The 25,595-nt window shown below is 37.3% G+C and overlaps 2 protein-coding genes and 3 pseudogenes across 3 annotated transcripts; 1 reads left to right on the top strand and 4 right to left on the bottom strand.

Annotated features, from left to right (window-relative positions):
* Positions 1-1,123: 1,123 nt before the first annotated feature.
* On the bottom strand, positions 1,124-2,236 carry LOC147934143 (uncharacterized). The gene is made up of 3 exons (XM_087472522.1): positions 1,961-2,236; positions 1,505-1,610; positions 1,124-1,425 (listed from the first exon to the last, which is right to left on the bottom strand). Exons 1-3 carry the CDS (start codon positions 2,234-2,236, stop codon positions 1,124-1,126), a joined length of 684 nt encoding a protein of 227 aa, XP_087328648.1.
* A 4,541-nt stretch (positions 2,237-6,777) lies between these two features.
* Positions 6,778-8,599, bottom strand: LOC104727452 (protein PLASTID MOVEMENT IMPAIRED 2 pseudogene; annotated as a pseudogene).
* An 8,506-nt stretch (positions 8,600-17,105) lies between these two features.
* Positions 17,106-18,104, top strand: LOC104728066 (nitrilase 2-like; annotated as a pseudogene). The gene is made up of 3 exons (XR_015570418.1): positions 17,106-17,285; positions 17,371-17,641; positions 17,736-18,104. The product of XR_015570418.1 is annotated as a nitrilase 2-like (transcript).
* A 2,895-nt stretch (positions 18,105-20,999) lies between these two features.
* LOC104723642 (glycine-rich protein) lies at positions 21,000-21,458 on the bottom strand. The gene has a single exon (XM_010442034.2). The coding sequence runs from the start codon at positions 21,456-21,458 to the stop codon at positions 21,153-21,155; it is 306 nt and encodes a 101-aa protein (XP_010440336.1). The 3' UTR covers positions 21,000-21,152.
* A 1,821-nt stretch (positions 21,459-23,279) lies between these two features.
* LOC147934144 (uncharacterized) lies at positions 23,280-25,233 on the bottom strand (annotated as a pseudogene).
* Between the last annotated feature and the right edge of the window lie 362 nt (positions 25,234-25,595).

Here is a 25,595-nt window from a genome sequence, read left to right on the forward strand (position 1 = left end):
CTGACTGATAATATCAATTGGCTCTGCCTCTATTCGCTGAAAAACTTTTTTATTCCTGTCCTTCCAAATTGACAATAAAATTTATGGAAGCCTATAAAATATATCCGAACACCCGAAGTTGGATGATGCCCGCCAGTAAATAAAGTCTAAATTCGAATACACAGATCCATAGGGAAAGCCATCCGGAAGTATCAGAACAGAAGACAAATCCCATACCTTACGCGAGCGGATGCACTCAAGAAGAGCGTTATTATTAGTCTCCGCCGCAGAGCCACATTGGACACCCTGATGAGCGATGTGGTCCATCACAGGAAGAGTACCAGACGTAATCTGCCAGAAAAAATGTTGTACCTTTGGAGGGACTTCAAGTTTCCAGGCTTGTGCCCGGAGGTCCGTGCACGACGGCCCATATTCAACTTCCCTGATTAAATCCCGCACTAGCTGGTAACCCGATCTGACTGAATACTTCCCGGATTTGGTATAATGCCAAATCAAACTATCTGATTTAAGAGAATTGCTAACCGCCATACTCCGAATGAGCGGAATATCCGCCAGATCCATAAAATCCTAAAGAATAGGCATATGCCAATCCTTCGTAATTGGATTAAATAAGTGGTTTACCATCAGATTAAGATGGAGAAGTCTCCCCCTACCATTTGGTGGTCTAGGCTAGAAATCCGGTAACTAGGGATCACGCAACACCGAAATATTACAACCAGAACCTACCGCCCACCTTGCCCCTCGTTCTACGAGTCCTTTAGTCGAAAAAATACTCCTCCAAGGAAAAGAAGGAGAATGTGGTTTAGTGGCCAGTAAAGGATTTTTTTCCTGAAATATCGACCGCGCATCACCCGAGCCATTAAAGAGTTCAGATAATGGATTAATCGCCAGTACTGCTTTGCTAGCATCGCGTCATTAAATTGCTCCAGAGCACGGAAGCCCAAGCTCCCATCACATTTATCCTTACACATCTTATCACAAGCTACCCAATGCATGCCTCGTGCCTTATCGTTAGACTTCCACCAAAAATTTGATATGGCACTTGTAAGTTTGGTTGTTAACGCATGTGGCAGTTTATAACATGAAATAACATGGGTCGGGAGGGCTAACGCCACAGATTTGATCATAATTTCCTTACCCCCTTTCGATAGTACTTTGCCGACAAGCCATTAACATGCTCGTCTAGACGATCATTTACATAACCAAAAACTTTAGTTCGCGATCCCTGAAGACTTTCAGGAATACCCAAATAAGAATCCATACCGCCTTCTTTAGAAATACCAATAACTGTGTTTAATTTAGTCCTTATCTCGGGCGGAACTTTCTTACCAAACATAATAGAGGATTTCTCCAGGTTTACCTCTTGACCTGAGGTTTTCCCATAATTACCTATAATATCCATCACCGTTTTACATTCAGTCTCTTCTGCTTTACAAAAAAAACAGACTATCATCTACAAACAACAAGTACGAGATCGAGGGACAGTCTCGAGCAATCTTGATACCTGTAAGTTTCTTCTCCAGTTCCGCCTTTTTAATATCAGCTACCAAAACCTCGGTACAAATAATAAATAAATACGGGGAAAGGGGGTCTCCCTGACGTAAATCCCGCTGCGGTAAAATAGAATCCCGAGGTTGACCATTCAAAAGAACTTGATACGACACCGAGGAGACACACCACATGATCCATGAAATCCACTTTCTATCAAATTAATCATAAGTGCTTCCAGGAAGTCTCATTCAACACGATCATACGCTTTACTCATATCCGTTTTGAAAGCCAAAAACTCCGAGTTACAACGGCGGTTTGTATTTAACCCATGGAACATTTCCTGTGCAACTAGAATATTGTCGGTAATCAATCGACCAGAAACGAATGCGGACTGAGTTTTGGAAATCAGAGACAACAAAAACCGATTAAGCCGAAAACACAAAACTTTGGAAATAGTCTTATAGCTCACATTACAAAGACTGATTGGCTTAAATTCCGTCATACGCTGTGGACTATCAATTTTAGGAATGAGACAGATATTCGTCTCGTTTAGTCGAGGATCAAAACAACCAGTATGGAAAAAATCTTTAACCAAAGCCATCAGATCATCTTTTAAGGAAAACCAAAACCGCTGAAAAAATAAAGCCGACATACCATTAGGTCCTGGAGATTTCTCAGAATGCATAGCAAATAAAATTTTACGAACTTCCGATTCAGTAATATTCCTAGTTAAGCTTCTATTCATATTATCCATGATGAGTGGTGAAATCTCCTGAAGTATCTCTGGGATACCACTCACTTCTGATCGTTTAAAAAGCTCCTGAAGTAATTGGAGAATATCGCCTCTAAATACTTTAATGTTTTCTTTTACTGGCCGTATTCTCTCTTTCTATGGCAGTTACGTTTCTCTTAATTGTGATTTTCTTTTATTTCACATAAGGAACTCGTGTTCTCTTTTGTAGTCAAGGCCCACACAAGTATATCTATGCTGCACACATGCACCTCTTTTTACCATTTGCTATGTAAACCAATAATGATGGATGTATTATATATATAATTTTTTGTAACTTACGAAATCTAAAAATATTGATGCAAAACATAAATTATTTTATTTATCTTATTTGTGCTTTTTATTTCTTATGAGCTGTAAAACATATTTTTGTGTATGATTTTATAGATGATTTGATATTCTTTCATTAATTTTTTATTTTTAGGTCTAAGGAAGAGGATTGACATCGCAAGACCTTAATTTGATGTTTGAGTCAAATTTTGAGGTTTAAGGAAGAAAGATGGACGACACACACATGTTTTATTAGCTATATATAGGCATGACCAGGGTTACGGTTGTCACGGTTAAGATTTATTAACCATCGGTTATGGTTAGAAATTTTTGTAACCTTAACCAGAACCGTTTAACAAACGGTTAAACGGTTACGGTTCAAGCGGTTACTGTTATATACGGTTACGGTTATTTGATAATATGATACGGTTGATATTATTTGATGATATAATATAATTGATATTATTTAAAAGCTTGATTTATCAGGCGTCCAAGTTTAAAAGTTTTATTTGGTTTGATCTGGTTTTTTATTTGATCAAATTAAAACTTTAAACAGTTTCAAAAAAATATTATAATATTTAAAAAATTTAAAAGTTTAAATATTATAAATATTGAAACTTTTAAAAGTTCTTAGCTTTTAAAAAGTTTTTAAATATTATAAGTTTTAAATTTTAAAAGCTCAAGATATTATAAATATTAAAAAAATTTAAAATGTTCAAATTTTATATTTCAAAACCTTTTAAAAGTTTAAAATATTATAAATATTGATGCAAAACGTAAATTATCTTATTTATCTTCATTTGTGCTTTTTATTTCTTATGAGCTGTAAAACATATTTTTGTGTATGATTTTATAAATGAGTTGATATTCTTTCATTAATTTTTTTTTTGGGTCTAAGGAAGAAGGTTTGACATCGCAAGACATTAATTTGATGTTTGAGTCAAATTTTGAGGTTTAAAGAAGAAAGATGAACGACAAACACACATGTTTTATTAGCTATACATAGGCATGATCAAGGTTACGGTTGTCACGGTTAAGGTTTATTAACCATCGGTTATGGTTAGAAATTTGTGTACCCTGAACCAGAACCGTTTAACAAATGGTTACGGTTCAAGCGGTTACTGTTATATACGGTTACAGTTATTTGATAATATGATATAGTTGATATTATTTGATGATATAATATAATTGATATTATTCATTTATAATTAATATGTTCTTATAGTGTACTCATATTTCTATATATCATATGATTCATATTAAATAAATAATTATTAGTAGTATTTTTTATTATGTTTTTAAAATATTATAAACCAAGTAAGGATTTTGGTTTGAAAAGTTTCTAAACGCGTGGATCTAAAACCAAATAAGTATATGGATAAAATTGTCAATAATTGGGTGCATGTGTTGACTATGCTGGTAATCATGAATTTCACAAATTTTACGAAAAAAGAAATGATTTTGTTCTTGGAGTTTATTGGGTTAACAAGTTGTGTGGTAGTCTAAAAAAAGGTTTTTCAGTGGAAGAATGTGAAGAAGTTGACGAGGAAGAAGAAGAAAAAGAGTATAACGAAGAACCAAACAGTAAAATTTATGATGACAATTAACACAAAATTTGACAATGAAAATGACAAGAATATGAAGAATAAGAAAACATTTAATAAAAAAACACGAAAACATAGGTGGTAGCAATCAATTAAATATGAAAACGAGTTATATTCATGATTATAAATTTTTTTCGTTTTTCTGGTGGTCAAAGAAAATGGTTTAGGATATGTGAGGTCATCAGTTTGATTTGTCTCGCCTGGACCTCAAGTTAACTTTATGATTTTTTAATCAGACTTGATTTTATAACACAACTGATTTTTATATTTTAAAAAATTGCGTATCTGAAATTTAATTTTTTTCCTTAGTACTAATTTTAATTTTTTTTATGAGATAATATTTTATTACCGTAATCAATTGTATATAATTTTTATCAAAATATATCAAATAAACCCACACACTACAAACCTAGTTAGAAAGAAAGATTATCAAGAGAATTATATCAAATTCAAATTAACTAGATTTTGCATACGGTGTAGTAAAAAAATTCGAAATGGTTTTGTATTAGCGTAAAAGTTGAAAATTACGGTATTCAGTTGATTTACCTTCCTTCAAGGATGCTCTAAATAAATTTAGTTGTGATGACTATATAGTAAATAAATTTAGTTGTGATGACTATATAGTAAATATATATATATATATATATATATATATTTTATTATATCATTCCAAAAAAATATTTTGACCCTAAAAACACAAACAAGACTGGTTACTGCTTCAAATTAATATTTTCTTGATTTTAGCCTGTTTTCTTAGTTAATTATATTCAATTTGTGAGATAGGAATATAGGATCATACGAAAAATAGTAAAAAACGAAAAAAAATAAAAAAATAAAAAGATTAGATCGTACGAAAACAGAAAAAAAAACATGCATAGAATATGTCAATATGGGTATGTTTTTTCTCTGGTCTAGGCCTGGACATTCGGGTACCCGTTCGGGTTTGGATCGGGTATTTTGGATTTTCGGGTTTTTGGGTTTTGAGGTATAGGATTCGTTCAGGTATTTCTAGATTTCGGATTTGGATCGGATTCGGTTCGGGTATTTCGGGTTCGAATTTGGATTACCCGAAGTTCACAAAACTCAAAATTTTAGTATTTAATTTAGTCTAAATTATTCAGTAATACGCAATATATCTAAATTTAGAATATTTTTACCCAAATTTACTAATAAACAGTTTAAATACTTATATTATTAAAATTATAAATATTACTAATATATTACTATTATATATTAAAAATATGGGTATATTCGGATACCTGTTCAGATTTCGGTTTAGGTTCGGGTTTTCGGATTTAGAGATTTAGAATCCGTTCGGGTATTTTACAATTTCGGATATGGGTTCGGATCGAATTTTTCGGATCGGGTTCGGATCGGATCTTTGGATCCAGGTATTTTGCCCAGGCTTACTCTGGTCAGTGTATGAGGTGGATAATCCACATAATCTTATCTTCTTTCACATATTAACCAATAGTAAAATAAGAAAAGAAAAGAAAAACAGTCTATATAATTGCCTCTCAAGTCTCGCAGCAGTGTCACCACACCAACGTAAAACAAAAGCTTGAGTTGATATGTCAACTTTCAAAACGCAACTAAGTTTAACGGTGTTGCCTCACCTTCCAGTGTACGAGCTACCATTGTCCAAGCCTCCACCGTCTACAACGATACACCCGCCACTCTAGGTAATAGTCTAGCTAGCCATCTCCTTGATTTCCATGCTTTAGCTATGTTAAATTTATGTAATGCTCTAAGTGCTTAAAATTTATAGAAAAGGCGAAGAAGTATATCGTAGAGGCAGCGAGCATTGGATCGGAGCTGGTAGTGTTCCCGCCTCCCGGAGGCGTTTATTGGTTGGTATCCTCGCGGTTTTAGGTTCGGTATGGCTGTGGGCGTTTTCAACGAGGAAGGTCGTGATGAGTTCCGCAAGTACCATGCTTCTGCCATTCAAGTTCCTAGGTAATCGTTAACTAGCTTTTTTTTTTTTTTCTTTATTAAAGTTAAGTTTAAAATGATTTTTTTATACATTAGCCTTTTCCAATCAACAACTATGATAAACGTTAATTTTTCTGTGCTTAGTTATCCAAGTACACACACAATACGAATATTCAAACCTTGAATATTTAGATATTCATTGATTCATCCTCGATTCGTTATATATCCGACTATTCCTTGTATCGGATGGTATCTGTCACTTGCAAATTAGGTTACTGTTCTTAATTAAATTTTCTTTATCCGTGGCCAAAGGGTAAGGGGTCATATACTTCATATATTTTACATCATACATGTTTTAAAGTTTACATCATCTTCATTGAACTATTAGGATTTTTGCACTACCCCTAGTGAATTTATAGATACAGTAGTAACTAATTTTTTTTTTTTTTGGGATCACCCATGTAATGGACCATACGTTTAATTTGTAGTTAACACCGCTTTTTATTTTCTTTTTTCCTATAACACCACTTTTTATTTTCTTTATTTTCTTTAATTGGTATAAAGATATAGTGTATAAATACAAGTGACTGCAAACCCCGTATATGCCTAATTAAAACGAAATAATACAAAAGAGAAAACAAAAAAAAATCAAAAAAAAAAACAAGAAAGTGCCAACACCACAACCCACACGTTGCGTGGGGAAGCACCTAGTTACAAACAATGTGAAACTTTAAAATGCAAGCAAAACAAAACTCAGCCACGACAACAAGATAACTAAACTTCTCATTGTTCTAAAGAGGACTTACGCCTTTTCCTGCTAAAAATTTTAACCAAGCTTGGAACTTTCTTCTTCATCTTGATTACAAAGAACATTGGAGTTGCTCTGTTCCCTGATGAGTATCTTCTCGACTTCCCTCCCTGAACTGGTGTGAACTTCCCGCTCAGCCTTGATGATTTTCTTACCGATCTAGGAGAGTTGATCAAGCCTTTGTCTCCTGAGTTCTCTTTGTGAGTTTGAAACGATTTTCTTATAGGTTTAGGAGACCTGATCACGCCATAGTCTTCTGACTTCTGCTTGAACTTTTGAATCTCATTCTAGACCAGTCTCTTTATCGATAGCGACCTATGCATCCTGAACGATGCCCTTTCTTCTTCCACCATTTTTATCCCACTCACTCTCTTTAAAGATTCCGTCCTTAACAAAATCGCGTTAGTGCTAGCCTTGAATGCTTCAACCCACGCCATTGCAGCTTCCACATTCTTCTCTGCAGTTTCTTTCGCGTGACAAGCTTGTCCACTCAAATACTCGCACTCAAATCTTGAGATTGTGATGGTTGAACTTCTCTGAGATTCCATTTCCCGAGTTTCCATTGTCTTCTCTGCCATAGACTCGAGCTTCTCGAGAGCTATAGCCTCTGCATGCTTAGCTTTCTCAAGCTCATCTAACTTTGAAAGCAACACTTTCTCCTTTTCACCAATTCCTATTTATGTGCTCTGTACTTCACTCTAGATGACTGTTTCTTCTTCTTTTAGCTCAAGCTCCTCTTTCTTTGCAGCTTCTTTATCATTCTTTAGCTTCTCAAATGAAGTAGTTAAATTGTCAGCAAGAGAGCTGATTCTTTCTTCAGCTGCAGATACTGCTTCTAACTGATCATTTGCAATAAGAAGCTTCGAATTGAGTCTCTCAATCATTACATCATCCTTTTGTATTATCTTCTCAAACCGTGTTCTTTCTTGTTTGGCTTGGTCAAGTTCCTGATTCAATGTATCCACTGTATTGACCAAACAAAAGAGCTCTGCGTTAATCGAAGCGAGACAAAACATCTTTCCCTCTTTCAAAACCACAGTTTTTCGATCTCGACATACTATCATTCCTCTGAACCTTCCTTTCCATCTCCTTGACAAGCTTCAACTGCATCTCTAACATCTTAATATCTGATAAAGTCTCAGATAACTCACTCTCAATGTTCTTTGATCTCTCAATCTCTCTCATCATTTCCTTTATTCTCTTCTTCTGTTTATCTAATGACTCAGACACTTCCTTTTGTTATTTATCTCTCTGCTCCTCAACTTCTTTGCATTCCTTCAAATCCTCTATCTTCGCCAATTCAACCAAAACATGCTCTTCGTTCGAAGCATCGACCTCTAACTTAAGACTCTCTAACAACTTCAAATTCTCCTCCATTTTGATACCTAACTCCATTACTTCTTTCTCTGGCACAACTTTCTCTCTCGAAACATTGGCTATATTAAGCTTCAACTTACTCAGTTCTTGCTTCACATCCTCTAATTCTCTCATAATCTCAGCATTTCCATCTATGCTTGACTCCTTCATCACAGCTTCAATATCGAAAAATCAAGACTTTAACCTTCGATTCGACTCCTCTATCCTTAAAGTAAGCTCCTTTACTATCTCCTTCGCCTTGAACAGCTCTGCTTCTGCTTTTGCCTTTGCAAACTCTGAAACTCTTCTACTCTATCTATAAATTAATAATAGAATAAAATAACAACACCGTTAATCTACATCATATAGAAAAGTAGAAGACGGACGCCCTGTACATCATATAGAAAAGTTGGCTATTTCTTTTTCAAACGAAAATGAACTCATGAGCTTTTAATTATGAAAGTTTTACTTTTAAGAGATGAACACAATATAGTAAACGGGAAATATTGAAAGAGTTAAAACCTCGACTCACCTGGAAGATCTGTATTGGTGTTGGCAAGAGAAACCAACTGCTCATAAATCTGGAACCTGTAAAATTCTTGCGGAAAAATACCGAAAGACTCGTCGACCTGATCAAAAGTAGTGGTTGCTATGAAACGTATTGAGAAAGGGGAATCGGTTAGTTTAAAACGGGTGTTGCTTCTAGTGATTTCAAAATCCGATATATATTGCCCCATCACACAGCGACTTCTCGAATTTTGAAACATGGGTGACATTGATGGATCCTTGGATGACACAACTCTAAAAAAACCTCAAATTAGATAAATACATTATAATGGAGTCATTGAAAAATATAGTTGAGATGGATACAACCTTTTGATCTATTAGCAGGAAATCTACTCCCATTAGTTGGCCTCCTTTTTTTACGTTGCAGACAGGCCAGTGACGAAGCAATCTCCCAACGATTCGCTGGTGTAGGCGGCCAACTTTGAGATTTGCGAATGAAACAACAGTGGAATCCATGTAAGTGAAGATAAAATTCAGAGAGTAAGGAAATTGTGAGAGGCATGAAGTTGGAGGAGAGGACATTATATAGGACTTCACCTTGCACCCATTGAAGAAAAAGTAGTCGGTCTTCAGTTGAATGAGAGAGCATTGAAGGACTTGAATTACCGTTTTAGAGGAAGACGATCAGATGGAGATAGTGAAAGGGTTTGAAGTATAAGCGAGTAAAGAAAGAATGAAGAAGATGAGGGACGTTTGAGGTGACAGAACTGAGGCAATGCAAAAAGGCTTGATTAACGGTGGAATCAAGATGGGGGGGGGACGGTTGAGGTCGCACATTAATGGTGGCGGAGTGGAGCTACCTGGAAAAGGGTTTTATTTCAAGAGCATATTAAAGGTGTAATACAGATGAACTTGTAATGGGCTTTAAACTAAATATTAAAAAAAAGAAATAGGAATTACTTACTGGGTCTCCTAAAATTGGGCTTCAAGAAAGTGGCCTTACTTAACTAATAGAGGTGATGACGTGGTAGCACCAGGAGTGAGGAAAGTACACTTTATATATATAGATTAATTATTAATATGATACTCTCCCTCTTTTCCTTTGTTTTGGGTTTGTGATGAACCTGCAGGCCCTGAAGTAGAAACATTAGTAGACTTGGCAGGGAAAAACAATGTGTACTTGGTAATGGGAGCGATAGAGAAGGATGGGTATACACTCTATTGCACAGCTCTTTTCTTCAGTCCTCAAGGTCAGCTTTTTGTTAAGCACTGTTGTAACACCCGCGAACCGAAATCCTGGTTTGGGGATTGCATCGATCAATGCAGAAGGTGCATCGGTCGATGCAGGTTCAGTTTTCTGCGTTTTGACTTAAGTGAAACGCTGTGTTTTGGGCAAAGGGAAAAGGAAAACCCTTAAGTCGAGGTTTTTGTCTCATTCGGCGAGTTTAGCCGTTTTTGGAGAGAAAAGAAGAGAAAAAGAAGAGTTCTTGGTGTTCTTGAGTGTTCTTGGTGATTTCTTAGAGTTGGAAGCTGTTTCTGTAGAGATCTGAAACAGAATGTTTGTGTGGTGTGGTGAATGAATGATGTATGGAATGATGATTTATGAATGAATGGATGTCAGGTTGTTTCAATTCCCTTTATGCAGTTGCAGTATAAGAGGTGTCAATCCTATCTGAGTGTTTGTGAACAATCAAGATGTGCATATGAGTCTAAGTCAAGCCAAATGTAAAGATTTTTTGTCACTAACAATCCTATAATGAGATATGAAATGCAGAAAGTAAAAACAACTAGAACAAGATACTAAATGCAAACAGAACAGACAAATTAAAGCTATAATGAAACTAGAACAGAAATAGACACTATGCTAATGAACTAATGCAAGACAAGTAATGAATAGAAAACTAAGTGAATGCAATAGAAATGAAACAGGAATGAAACAAGAGATAAGACAGGACAACTACAAAGCATGCACACAAATTCTGGAGACGAACTCGAGCAGCACTCGACCGAGTGTAGGTCGAGTACAGGGTCGAGCTAGACTAAACGTGAAAACAGAGCAACACAAGAAAAACAGAGCAATGCAAAAACTAATCAAACAACAAGCAAGCAATGATATTTAGACTAAGATATTAATAAACAAAGAAGGCCTTGAGGAGGGATTCATGGGCTGAACTAATCATTGTGGTTATCTAACTTGGTCAACAAATCTCAAGCAAACTTTGAGCTGATCTCTAGACATACTATTCTAAGACATGTTTAATCCACTCTCATGGCAAGAAACAATCAAACCTATGCATTTCTAGACTTGTTCTCACAAAGTAAAGAATCTACACAAGCAGGCATTAAGCAATACATCTCAAACCAAACAAGACTTCTAATCTCTTAGCAAGCCTAATGGTAAACTCTAGATCTAGCTTTATCTATGCTCCTTAAACATTGGTGTGATGCTAAGATGCTTGAAATCAAACCCTACCTTCTCAGATATAGGATCAGCATTAAGAACATCTAGCCTAGAAGAGATCTACAACAATCAAGCTTGACCAAATCAAATAAACCACAAGATCAACCCAGCCTAACCCATCCTCAAGGTCCTAAGCAAACTACTCACAAGAACACATGGTGAAATAAGTCAAAAACCCAGAAAATATTGAAACTTGCATCATTAGAAAGATGAAACAGAGATCTACAATATTGATGAAGAAATAAAACTCGAAATCTTAATATCTTGAAAGTTATGAAACCAACAAAATACAAGAATCTAGTCTTTCTTTCTTAAAGAAGTACAAAATCTAAAAAAAATAAAAGAAAGTGCAAAAGGAATAAAATCTAAAAAAGGTAAAAACTAGGTTTTAGACTCTCTAAAAAGCTGGACTCTTTGGTGGCTGCAGGTACAAGGGCTTTATATAGGAGGTGAGGTGGAAGCCCTAAAAATACAAAAAGTCAAAGCAGTCAACGGCTCGGTCAACTCGACCAGTGCTCGGTCGAGTGGCTGGTCGAGCTGGCTTCTCTTGTGCATTCTCCACTCGGTCGAGTCCTTCTCAGCACACGGTCGAGTGTCTGGTCGAGTGTGCGGTCGAGTTGGACTCCGGACCTTGATTCTTCAGCCTTAACTTTCTTGTTTTCTCCTCAGGATTGCTTCACTTCTCCTTAGCATTGCTTCCATGCTCCTTAAGCTCCAAAATCACTTGTTTATGCATGAAAATATGCAAATGCAATGCAACTATACTCTAATGCATGATTAGTCCTAAAGCTACACAATAATGGCCAAAATGGATAGCAAAAGATGCAAAAGTTGTGGATAAACTAAGGGAAAACAAGGTAAAATATATGAACATCAAGATCTGTAGCTGGGATCGTTGTAGGAGCGTCCTAGGGTCGTTTTCTTCCTATGTTTGGGTCGTTTTCTTCTGTGGCAAAGGTATGTGCAGGACCATGGCTTATCTAAGCTAGAAAACTCTCTAATTTGCTTGCTATGTGTTATTAGACTTGTTAGATCATTATTTTGGACGCTAGGAAGCTTTCTTGTGGCTTGGGATCGATTTTTGTGGTTGTAAGAACAAAGATCCAGCGAGAAGCTTTGGGGAAAACACGATGCTCGGCATTGCATCGGTCGATGCAAGTGCGAGGACGGCGCGTAAAACCCTAGGGTTTTCGTGTTAGGTTGAGCATGCATCGGTGGATGCAGAGCGAGTGTCGGTCGATGCAAGTGCATCGAGCATCGATCGATGCAACCCTGTGTCGGTCGATGCATCCCCATGTGGTGTCGGTTGATGCATGTTGGTGTCGGTCGATGTAGAGTCCTGGTTTGTTATCTGTTGTGTGTTGATTGTTGTTTGATGGTTAGAGATGACTCTATTGCTTGTGTGTATAGCCCAGTGGATGGGAGGATTGCCTTACTGAGTGTTTATAAAATACTCATACATTGCAATATGTGTTTGTGGCGCAAGTAAAGGAAAAGTGTGATCGTGGAATCATGGCAATGAATAGGAGGATGTTCTAGGGACTCGATTGGATGTTGTCTGGTACTGCTAGGTTGCTAGAGTTGGGTCATTAGAAACATTGCTAGGTTGGTGGTTCCATGTTTTCTGATGATTTGGATATTGGTTTATGGTTATATTTGATTATTGGATATTTTATTATTGGTTGTTGATATTGGTTATTTCCGCTGTTTGAATGTGGTTGTGGCTAGGTGGCTAGTGGGTATGAGACTACTAGTTGTAGTTTATTATTATTATATTATATTTATTATTTATTATTATTTAAAAAAAACGGGTCGGTTCACTAGGTTTCTGTTGTGATGTTTGGGATTGCATGTCTTGATTGATTATGTGAGTTAGTCAATTGTGGGTGGCATGAAGTCCTAGAACATCCTCTTCGAGCCTACAATGTGATTCCACGGTGAGTATATGTTTTTGTGTTATGTATAATTACGTGCTTAGTCTTCTGTTCATGGTAGTGCAGATGGTTAGAGAGGATGCTGTTGCTGATCGTGGTCGTGGTCGTGGATGCGGACGTGGTCGTGGACGCGGACGTGGTCGTGGACGCCGACGTGGTCGTGGTGGGGGCAGAGTCCCAGTGGTTAGTGAGACCGAGGACCAGAGTGTGACAACTGAGGGTGTTGGCGAGTCGCAGGGTGTCCAGGAGGATTCCATGAGTGTGGTCAGAGGGAGCGGTGTTGATGCTCCAGTGGTTGGTGATGGTAGGATCCCGGGTGTGGGAGTCTCAGCAGGTGGAGTCCCTAGTGCTGACTTTGCGGCTTTCCTAGCACAGTTGTTGGAGCGGTTGCCACCAGTGGCACCGGCTCAGGCTCAGGTAGTGCCACGAGTGGTGGCGGAGGAACGGCAGCCAGTGGCTGCGGATGCAGGAGCACATGGACATTATATGTCCATGCTCAAGGAGATGAAGGGTCTCGTGACCGTGCAGTTTTCGGGTGGTACGGATCCTACTGCTGCAGATGCGTGGAGGACGAGTGTGGAACGTAACTTCCATACTCTGAGATGTCCTGAGGAGTTTTGGGTGGACATAGGAGTCCACCATTTAATTGGAGATGCTGAGTTGTGGTGGAGATCAGTGGACCGGTTGGAGGTGCAGTTCCTTCAGTTGTCTCAGGGGATGCGGTTAGTGCGGGAGCTGGACGTGGAGTTCAGTCGACTTCTATGTTATGGGGGTCGGGCTATAGAGTCTGAGGAGGCTCAGATCAGGAGGTTTTTGAGGGCCCTACGTGATAATTTGAGGGTTCACTGTAGAGGGGAGGGTTATGCAACATGTGCATAGCCGGTTGAGACTGCAGCAGGGAGTGAGGAGGATATCCGAGCACAGTCAGTGGCGGTTAGTCCAGCAGTTCAGCCTAGTAGGGCTCAGAAGCAGGGTGGTTCTAGCAGGGGCGGTAAGCCCGCGCAGGGAACCAAGAGGAGGCTACGCAGAGGTCAGGTGGTCCGAGTTGCTTCGGGTGCGGGGGCAGGGATCACAAGATTGCTAGCTGTCCCAAGAGGAGTGCTCCGATGGCAGCAGCTCGTGTATGCTATCATTACAGAGAGCCAGGGCAGATCAGGCCCTTGTGTCCCAAGTTGCAGCTGGTGGCAGTGGCAGCGTTGCAGCAGTTGCAGCCGGGAGGGCAGCAGGTTGCACGAATTGAGCAGGCACCACGGGTTTACACGACTGCAGAGACTGGTGGACCCAGTGTCGGGGCGATCACAGGTATAATTTCTGGTACTTTAACTTTGTGAATTCTTAGTATGTTCAGATTTTATGTTTTCCTGTGATAAAGTGTTAGGTTCTCAACACATGAGGTTTGTGTAGGGACCTTGTTGGTGGGCGGGTTTAAGTCCCATGTTATGTTTGATTCTGGAGCTTCTCATAGCTTCATTACTCCGGAGTGTGCAGAGAGTGCGGGAATCAGATGGGATCCTGGGGAGCGTACATGAGTTGTCAGAGTTGCGGGAGACAAGTTCCTGAGGGTTATTGGACGAGCCAGAGGAATTGATATTCAGATCACAGGGGAGTCGTGGCCAGCTGATTTGCTTATCAGTCCAGTGGAGTTGTATGATGTGATTCTCGGGATGGATTGGTTGCATCGGCACATGGTACATTTGGATTACTATCGGGGTAAAGTGGAGTTTGAGCGTCCAGGAGGGAAGTTGGTCTTTCAGGGTATTAGACCGACTTCGGGAAGTCTCGTGATCTCTGCCATTCAGGCTGGGAAGATGATCGAGAAGGGCCGTAAGGCTTATTTGGTCACCATATCTATGCCAGAGTCAGTGGGGAAGTCTAAGGTTAGAGGTATTCCGATTGTAGAGCAATTTGAGGACGTGTTTCAGTCATTGCAGGGATTACCACCATCTCGGTCTGATCCTTTCACGATTGAACTGGAACCGGGGACGACGCCGTTATCCAAGGCTCCTTACAGAATGGCTCCAACAGAGATGGCAGAGCTGAAGAAGCAGTTAGAGGATTTGTTGAGTAAGGGATTCATCCGTCCTAGTGTATCACCGTGGGGAGCACCGGTGTTGTTTGTCAAGAAGAAGGGTGGGAGTTTCCGGTTGTGTATTGATTACCGGGGGTTGAACCGGGTCACTATGAAGAACAAGTACCCTCTTCCGAGGATCGATGAGTTGTTGGATCAGTTGAGGGGTGCTACTTGGTTCTTCAAGGTAGATCTGGCGTCGGATTATCATCAGATACCGATAGTTGAGGCAGATGTGAGGAAGACTGCATTCAGGACGAGGTATGGGCATTTTGAGTTTGTGGTGATGCCCTTCGGGTTGACTAACGAACCAGCAGCGTTTATGAGATTGATGAACAGTGTGTTTCAGGAGTTTCTGGATGTATTTGTCATCATTTTCATCGACGATATCCTGGTTTATTCTAAGAGTCCTGAGGAGCATGCAGTGCATTTAAGGGCAGTTCTTGAGAAACTGCGGGAGCAGAAGTTGTTTGCTAAGTTGAGCAAGTGCAGTTTTTGGCAGCGTGAGATGGGTTTTCTGGGTCATATTGTGTCTGTAGATGGGGTTTCTGTAGATCCGGAGAAGATACAGGCTATCAGGGATTGGCCTAGACCGCAGAATGCCACAGAGATCAGGAGTTTTCTTGGATTGGCAGGTTACTACAGGAGATTTGTGCAGGGATTTGCGAGCAGAGCACGTCCTATGACTAAGTTGACAGGGAAGGATATTCCTTTTGTTTGGTCAGAGGAGTGTGAGGAAGGCTTTGCAAGCCTGAAGGAGATGTTGACTATTGCGCCAGTGTTGGCTTTGCCTAAGCAGGGAGAACCCTATGTGGTTTATACAGATGCATCTAGAGTTGGTTTGGGATGTGTGTTGATGTAGCATGGATAGGTGATTGCCTATGCTTCGTGGCAGTTGCGGAAGCATGAAGACAACTATCCTACTCATGACTTAGAGATGGGTGCTGTAGTTTTTGCCTTGAAGATTTGGAGATCTTATCTTTATGGTGCAAAGGTACAGGTGTTTACAGATCATAAGAGTCTGAAGTATATATTCACTCAGCCTGAGCTGAATTTGAGGCAGAGGCGGTGGATGGAGCTTGTGGCAGACTATGATTTGGAGATAGCCATCATCCTGGTAAGGCTAACTTGGTTGCAGATGCTCTGAGTCGGAAGAGGGTAGCTTCGGCTCAGGAGCAGGAGATGGAGTCTCTGGTAGGAGAGATCGGTGCTTTGAGTTTGTGTGTTGTGTCTCAGGAACCGTTGGGTTTGGTGGCAGTTGATAGAGCTGATCTTCTGAGCAGGGTGCAGTTGGCTCAGGAGAAGGATTTGGGGCTGGTGAATGCCTCAAAGGATGTGGATTCAGAGTATCAGGTCTCAGATAATGGTACTATCTTGGTGCACGGTCGGGTTTGTGTGCCCAAGGATGAGGAGTTGAGGCAGGAGATCCTGAGAGAGGCTCATGGGAGCAAGTTTCTATTCATCCAGGAGCGACTAAGATGTACTGTGATCTCAAGAGGTACTATCATTGGGTCGGGATGAAGAGGGATGTAGCTAGTTGGGTCGCGAGGTGCGATGTGTGCTAGGCAATAAAGAGGAGGATGTTCTAGGGACTCGATTGGATGTTTTTTGGCATTGCTAGGTTGTTAGAGTTTGGTCATTAGAAACATTGCTAGGTTGCTGGTTCCATGTTTTCTGATGATTTGGATATTGGTTTATGGTTATATTTGATTATTGGATATTTTATTATTAGAATACTATTGGTTATTGATATTGGTTATTTTCGCTGTTTGAATATGGTTATGGCTAGGTGGCTAGTGAGTATGGGACCACTAGTTGTAGTTTATTATTATTATATTATATTTATTATTATTAAAAAAAAAAAAAAAAAAAAAAAAAAAGAAAAAAAAAACGGGTCGAATCGTTTCAACCGAAAACTCATGCCCACAACTTTGGAACGTTGCATATGGGGTCAAGGGGACACATCAACCATCCCCGTTTACGACACTCCCATTGGCAAGCTAGGTGCTGCTATTTGCTGGTAGAATAGGATGCCCCTCTACAAAACTGCATTGTATGCCAAAGGTAGTGCTTTTAATTCAATGTAGTGCGCAACATCTAGCCTTTTGATACAAGATTCCCTAAAAAATATTTGATTTTTTGGCTTTAGGCATTGAGTTTTATTGTGCACCTACTGCTGATGGTTCTAAGGAATGGCAATCGTCCATACTTCACATTGCGATGGAAGGTGGATGCTTCGTGTTGTCAATTCTGCCAGCGTAAAGATTTCCCTGAGCATCCTGATTACTTGTTTACCGACTTGGACAACAACAAAGAACACGATGCTATCGTCTCCCAAGGCGGAAGTGTCATTATTTCACCTTTGGGACAGGTTCTCGCCGGACCAAACTTTGAATCAGAGGGTCTCATCACAGCTGATTGGTAGAAGTATATATATACTCTTCTTTAATTTTCATCTTAGGCTATATCAAATTTCTTGAGCTAACCATATCGTTAACGTTATTTGTTTTCATCCAGATCTTAGTGAGATAGCTAGAGCCAAGTTATACTTTGACGTGGTCGGACATTACTCCAAGCCAGATGTTCTCAGCTTGACCGTTAATGAGCACCCGAAGAAACCAGTTATATTTGTGTCAAAGGTGGAGAAAGCAGAGGATGACTCAAACAAATAATCAAAAATTATGTGATTCCTCAGTTGATGTTAGTCATATGAAGGAGTCCAGTTCAAAATTTTATGCTAAATTCTGTTTATCTTTTTCTTTTTTTCAATAATGGAAAGCACCAATTGGTTATGGTAAGATCTATGTTTGAGAAACCAATCGGTTCTCTTCTCCTGTATTTCAAGATTGTGCCTGCTATTTTCAAGTTAGAGTGTTATAAATCTCTAATGTTGTGTAGTCTAGTCGTAATACCAACCTTGTAGCCAACTGTTATAAATCAGGCTTTGATTTCATTTATGTTCTTACTTTTGTTTGGCAAACAGCCAAACACATATGTATTTATTTGCTTTAATAATGTATAATTAGTTGCTATTATATACAACTATTACACATAGATTTATTTATCCAAAGATATACATTTTATTTGTTTTTCTTAAAAATGTTTTTAGAAGACTACGTACCATTAATTCATGACAACAAAAGTACAAATTACTAGGATTTCACTCGCGGTACTCCGCATGGCTAAATTATAAATTATTGTATTTTAAATAATAATTTTTAATTTATTTAGTTTTCAAATTCTCAATTAATTAACCTTTTCTAATTAATTTAGAATTTTGTTTAGAATTTTTTTTCTTCTTTTTACACTTTTACAAAGTTTATAACTTATTTACATTAAATTTGTTATTAGATAAAATATAAAATTTTAGATTTGTTTTGTTCTCTAGAATTAAACAGAGGTATATGCCTATATGGTATGTGGTTGTATATTTTTATGTGTATTTTTTTATTTTTTGGGAATATTAAGAATGTGTTATAGTATGTGTAATATTATGTAGTTCATATACTAAATAATTTATAAGTTAATTTTCTAAACTATAATTACAAATCTATAGTATATATGAAATAAACTAATAGTTTTAGTGTTGATTATATAGTCCAAACCCGGCATGCTAGGCGGGTCACGCAACATGTTCAAAGATTTTTAGTCTGCAAAAATTCATCATATGAAACTGTTAAAGTAAAAATAGTATTTGAGGCTAAAAGTAACTTTTTATCAAATCAATTTTTCAAATTTTTATCAAGTAAAAATATAACTTTTATAACTAAATGTTTTATTAAAATCTATATATTATTTGATACATGAGAGATAAAAAAAAAAAAAAAAAAAAGACTCATTACTATTTTCATGATTTTGGTACTTTCTATATAATAATTATATCTATATAACCTGATATTTTCGGATTTTCACCAAATATCACATTAATATATACATACATACTACAATAGTTGCTGATCCGTTTTTCACCAATATATCACATTAATATATACATACATACTACAATATACATACATAATTAAAGACAAATAATATGAATTGAGTATTATAAGAAGATATGGCATTAAAACAAAATTTTAGGAAACAATTTAGATTTTTATAGAATTTTCTTAAAATAATTATATTCATAATCATGTTATCATTTTGCTTTAATTTCGGGATTTTAGCTATCACATTAACTATATTTTGTTATAAATCATCTAATTTGGAAACTAAGAAATTATAACCATAAAAGATTTTAAGTGTAATTACTGATTCTTTTAGGTTAGATATGTTTCTTATTATGAAAAAATTAAAATGTATTTTTAATATAGATAAAGAATTATAGTTATTATAAAAAAATATAAAATAATTGAATATAATTTGCATGAATTAAGAAAAAACAAAAAAAAGTATAAAAACGAAAACTAAGACTTCTCTATTTTTGTTTTGATTCATCTTTTTCATGCTTACGAAGATATATTTTATACCAAACTATTTGTGAAACTAAAAGCATTACACATAAAATAAGCAATATTATTTTTGATAAAGTAAAATAAAAATTAATGACTTAACTGTATAAGAAAATCTTAAATGTGAGAACTAAAATGAAAACCATCACAAAAAAAGAATAACTATATTTAAATTCCAAGTATATGATATTACAAAATCTTGATAGTGCTCTTTAACCAAAAAAAAAGTATAATAACCACTCGATTGTTTCTCCATCATTATCTTTTTCTTATAAAGATTTCCAAGATTTGGAGACAGATCTAAAAATCAAGAATGAAAAAGTGTTTAAGGGTTATGTAATTATGATTGTTGATATATAACCGAGATTTAGGTGTATAGTATTTATAGGGTTAACATTATGTTGAGGAAACAAACCTTTCCAAGCAAGCAAAAAAAAAATCTGATTTAGTAACTAATTAGGGAGTAAATAACTGTAATCTGTTTTTAAGGAATATGGTAGGAATATGATATCTTTTGGTATTTAAATTTGTTTCTTTAATTTGATTGTTAACATATACACTATTATAAAAGGAAAATAATCTGAAATTAATGTTTTGAGATCGAATATTTAGGCTGATTTTTTAGCAATTAATGGATTATTTATTAGGCAGATATTTTTGGAAAATTGGTTAAAGGGAAATTTTGTTTTTTAAAATCGGAATCTTGATATTTTTTAACTTAATTACCAAATTAATATTTAATATTTAATACAATGACAGTTTTGTAAATAGGTGGCAACTTCAGGATTTATTTGCTAAATATACTTGGAAAATAATGCATATATATGCTAAGACATTATGTATACTGAATTACATATGTTTTCATTTGGCTACAAACACACTATCATGAAATCAGCCACAATGAAGCTACTAAACAGGCCAAATACTGAATAATCAAACTCTAAGAAAAAAAGATAAAATAAAAAATACACACTTTCGCAGAGAAGATACACAACACTACGAAAATCTGTAAGTCTATATAATTCAAGAACTATCACCAAACACGCTTTCACAGTCATCAATGATCAGCTATACTCAACAATAAGAACATTAATCATCTTGTTTATAAAGTGTATAATTAACTATTATTAAACGAAATATCAGGGAAGCTCGACAACCTTTTCCTTTATAGAAACGGAGTGCCACACCTACTCATTATAACCTCGTACGTCCACTTTTAATAATCTAAATTATCGAATTTCGCACGTTGATTTATAATACACAATATCATAAATAAAGCAAAGATTCACATAGATCTATAAAAATGGAGCACACTGATCACTAAACCATAAAACAATACCTGTCGAGGTAAAGATAAAAAAAAAACCTCATTAAACATGGGACTTGAGACAAAACGAAGCCTCTCCTTTGTAATCATCTCTCTACTAGTCGGTTTCTTTGCAGTCTCCTACGCTTCTGTTCCTAGGAAACTAAATCCACATCAACGGATCGGTTTCTTTAAGCCTTTCCCGAAATATTTTAACTTCAAGTCCTCACAAAAAGTCTTCCCCTTCAAGCCCTCACCGAAAGTCTTCCTACCCAAGCCGATCCCGGCTACTCCAAAACCAGTCCCAGTTAGAAGACCACGACCACCAACTCCAGACTTCGATCCTCCACCTGACGTAGCCCCACCTCCTCCTCCTCCTCCAAGCTTCTTCAAGCCTCGGCCTCCAGGCTTCTTCAAGCCTCCGAAAAGTCTAACGCCGATCACTGTCAAGCCTCTAGGGGATACTCCAAAGCTGGTCATTGTCAAGTCCCCACCTATAATTCCAACAGTCCCCTAACCTCTGTCGTAGCCAAAGGCTTCTCATTCACAAGGTTTTCTTTAGATAGATATCTTTGTGTCAGCGTGTACAATAAAATAAACTCATTTATGTTTTCGATCTCGAAATTTTAAGATAAAATCTGAAACTTTGCTTTTGGCTTTGCAAGTAGTATATTCATGTTTCTCTTCCTCTTTAATCTAAACTTTTTCAAGAAACAAAAAATGTATATTTTGTAACCGTAAGAGTCTCATGTACGTTGAATCGTTGACAAAATATATTGGACTTTTAAAGCAACAACAGACTTCTCTATTTGTTTTCTTTTGATCACAAGTTTTGTATTATATTATAGAAGCAAAATAAGAACGTACATCAGCCTGCATAAGTCCACCGACAAACTCATGACAACCTTGTCAAAAGGAAAAAAAAAAAAAAAAAACTCATGACAACCCAATGTTAAAAAAATGGAAAAACCAGCTGTATCTTCTGAGGAACTTCCGTATAGCACCACATCCACCCAATTTTGAAAATTCGATCTATGTCTCCCCAGTTCATAAGTTTCAATCCATTATCCTCCTAATTTCAAAGTTCGTAACCTCTGTCCCCATAGATGTTGGTTAGCGCGGTTCATGACATAAAATCAATGCGAAACCAAAAACCGAGAACAGTAAACCAAATTGAGACCTGATTAGAGTTATTCACAATCCGAAATATATACCAAGTGAGAAGAATCCCTAAATTAAAAAAAAAATAAAACCCTAGTTTTGATTTTGCTCTCTTCGTCGATATTCTCTATTTCTATTATCAACAGCTGAGCCCTGATACGAGCAATTCATCTGGAGCTACGAGTGTAACATCCAATGTCCAACAGAGAAGAAGAGTTGTGGGTGTACCGAAGACGTGTTGGTGTGGAGCTAGTATCGTGGCGTTAATTTCAAAGTCGGCTGCCAATCCATACCGTCGTTACTATCGATGTGGTTATGCTGCATCACTTGAGGTAATGTGGTTTGATTTTTGATTTGTTTCTAGCAAATTTAACTCTAATTCTCTGTGCTTTGTAGCTCATTGATGATAACCACAATTTCAAGTGGGTTGACGAAGCATTGCTGGATGAGATTGAGAGATTGGCTGTCAGAACGGTTGTTCTTGAACAAACAGTGTCCCAAATTACAACAGAGACTATGGATCACCAAAAGATGGTTTTTGAGAGGATGCAAATGAAACTAGAGAACGAGACTTTTGAGAAGGTAGAAGAAGAACTGTTGGAAACCAAATCAAGTCTGATGAAAAAAATGATTGTTGTAATTGTAGGTTGTATGATCATGATTGGTTTGAGTAAAGTGATAGTTTGATTGGCTTGTAGTTGTTGGTTTTGTTATGTATTGGCTTGTAGTTGTTTGATTTGTTATGTATTGTGTTGTTGTTGTTGGTAGTGTTATGTTGTTCTTGTTGTGTCCTCTTTTATGTGTTATGAGAAACCAAATTGATATGCTTCTTGTCATCTTGTGATTAACCTTCATGATTCTCAATTTCTCATTAGAAAGGAGATAACAAAAAAAGAGAGACAAAATGACAAAAAAAACAGAAACATTTATGAATCCATGGTTCAAAACCAATACATAAGCCGAGTTAAACATCCTAAAACAGAGACAATTATACGTTGATGGTTTAAAACCAATACTTAGCCGAGTTAAACATATCACTGGTTCAAACTCAATTACATTAGCCGACTTAATTATCCTAATCAGATGGGAAAACAAAAACTAGACTCATCTAACACTTTCTAATCCTTCATCCTTTCTAGATCATCCTTGAGACATCACAATTCCTTGAGACAGTTCCACTTGAGTGCCTTGAGTGCCTTGAGCAGTCACTGGTTCAAATGTCTAAGACACAAGATGAAGCAAAATAAAGGTCAGTTTCACATACTATTTAACACATAGTAGATAGAAAACTACACCTACTAACCTGTTTACAGGACTTCTTCTTTGAGTGAAACCTAGAATTGTGACCAGCTTCACCACATATACCACAATGCATGGTCCTTTTCAACTGTTTAGGTGCTTTTTTCGAAGGAGACTCATTTGGTCCTCTTTTCCTCTTTTTATCCTTCTTACTCTCCTTTCCTTTCTTCCTCCCTGACTGTTGTGGTAGATGGCCAATAAGCAGGTCCTCTTTGTGGAATAAGGCCTTCTGTGTAGTTCCTCCTCCACATAGGTGTCCGAAACCAGAAACACACATAGTCTTCAACTTCAAACTTCCTATCAATCATGACTCCATAAGCATGCTCACAAGGAATGCCACATATTTGCCATTTCTGACATGTGCAAGTCCTCTCAGTCAAGCTTACTTGATGAGAAACTCCACTAAGTGTAGCTTCGTAATTGTCATTAGTGCTTCTTCTTATTTGGCATGTCGAAGCTTTCTCAATTTCTTTGGCAAGGAACTTAGACACATATGTGTGCATCTCCCATTGTGATCATGAGATTCGGCAGATCTCTTGGCAATCCTGACCATTGCAAGACTCCTTATGGTCTCAAGCATTGGGACAAATGCTTTGTCCCTGACTTTCAAAATGGAGTTGTTGAATGACTCAACTGAGTTATTCTCAACATCTTCACAGAAGTAAGAGGTTAATAACTGAATATATACAACACATAAGCAATGAAACCAAAATCAGAATGTTTATTACCTTTTGGCGATCAGAGACTATGATATAACCATCACCATCCATTAGTCCCAAATCAGCCTTGATCTTCCTCACAAACCACAACCAATTTACTATGTTTTCTACTTGTACACACCCTCATGCTATTGGGTAGATAGCATTATCTGAATCTCTACCTAAAGCAACTAGCAGCTGACCTTTAACTTTACCTTTTATAAAGGTTCCATCTAAACCTATTAGTGCCCTACAAGTATCTTTCCATGTTCTCTTCAGCACATCAAAGCAGACATAGAACCTGTTGAATACCTCTTCTCCTGCATCGTTAGTCACAGTGTCAACTTCAACAGTTGAATCTTGGTTTGATTCTCGTATCTCAGCCGTATAATCTTGGAGCCTTGCAAACTGCTCATCATACTCTTTCTCAATCCATCTCAATGCTTTATTCCTTGCAGCTTGACATTGAGGCCTGGATACAGTGATCTTCCATTTCCCTTTAATGGTTTGTTCAATCTTCATTGGCATGAAATACTCAGGTTCTTCTCTGATTTGATCTAGAAACAACCTAGAGATAACATGAACCTTCAACATCTCACAATCTCCATTCGGATTACATGTATGCTTATCAGTGTACTTATTCACCCTTACATCCTACACTTCTTCGTGATTGAACAATATATGCGCCAAATACATCCATCTCCAGCACATCTAAATCCAATCTTGGTTTTATCATACATGTACTGTGCGATGTTGCATCCAGTCTTTAGAGCATGGCCGAGTACAGCTTCCTTAAAGGCAATGACATTGAAGAATGTCTGGTGATAGTACAAAGTCCCATCTACTTTACTGATGTTGTTCCGCTTTCTCTCCCGACGAGCTTCATCATCTTCATCACTTGAACTGTCCAGATACTCATCATGAACGATCGATGGTTCGTCTATGAACTCCATTACGGCTTTCTCGATGTCAAACGCGTCTCGCTCCCTTGGATATTCATCGTTGGGTTCATCGTCTCGGATCGGCTGACCTTCTCCTCCTTCCTCTGGCGGAACAGACCCAGTAGCAGTAGCAGTAGCCTCGGTATGAACGACCATCACATTCGGCTCCAACTCACTTGAATTTATGTCACGCGGTTAATGGTTATTCTGGACCAGTACACCAATGCTAAAACACGATTTTAGCATTATGTGGGACAGAGGTTTCGAACTTTGAAATTAGGGGGATACTGGACTGAAACTTCTGAATTGGGGGGCATAGATCGAAGTTTCAAAACTGGGTGGATGTGGTGCTATACGAAAGTTCCTGAAAAGAATACAGATCGTTTTTTTCTCAAAAAATCGCTAAACACTATACATCGCCGGAGTCTAAACGATTGTAGATGATTTAAGCGTTACAACTATTTATTATATATAAAAGTAGACGGTAATAAATATAAATATTATATAAACATAAAAAT

The sequence above is a fragment of the Camelina sativa genome, chromosome 11 (assembly GCF_030686135.1).
Source record: "Camelina sativa cultivar CO46 ecotype springtype chromosome 11, ASM3068613v1".
NCBI lineage: Eukaryota > Viridiplantae > Streptophyta > Magnoliopsida > Brassicales > Brassicaceae > Camelina > Camelina sativa.

Excerpts from the sequence above, each read along its gene's own strand:
- LOC147934143 (XM_087472522.1), bottom strand. The coding sequence starts at position 2,236 with ATGAATAGAAGCTTAACTAGGAATATTACTGAATCGGAAGTTCGTAAA. Across the intron at positions 1,611-1,960 it reads AGCCAATCAGTCTTTGTAAT|CGGGATTTACGTCAGGGAGA; the intron begins GTGAGCTATAAG and ends ATTTTACCGCAG. Across the intron at positions 1,426-1,504 it reads ACTGGAGAAGAAACTTACAG|AAGAGACTGAATGTAAAACG; the intron begins GTATCAAGATTG and ends TTTGTAAAGCAG.
- LOC104723642 (XM_010442034.2), bottom strand. The coding sequence starts at position 21,458 with ATGACCAGCTTTGGAGTATCCCCTAGAGGCTTGACAGTGATCGGCGTT.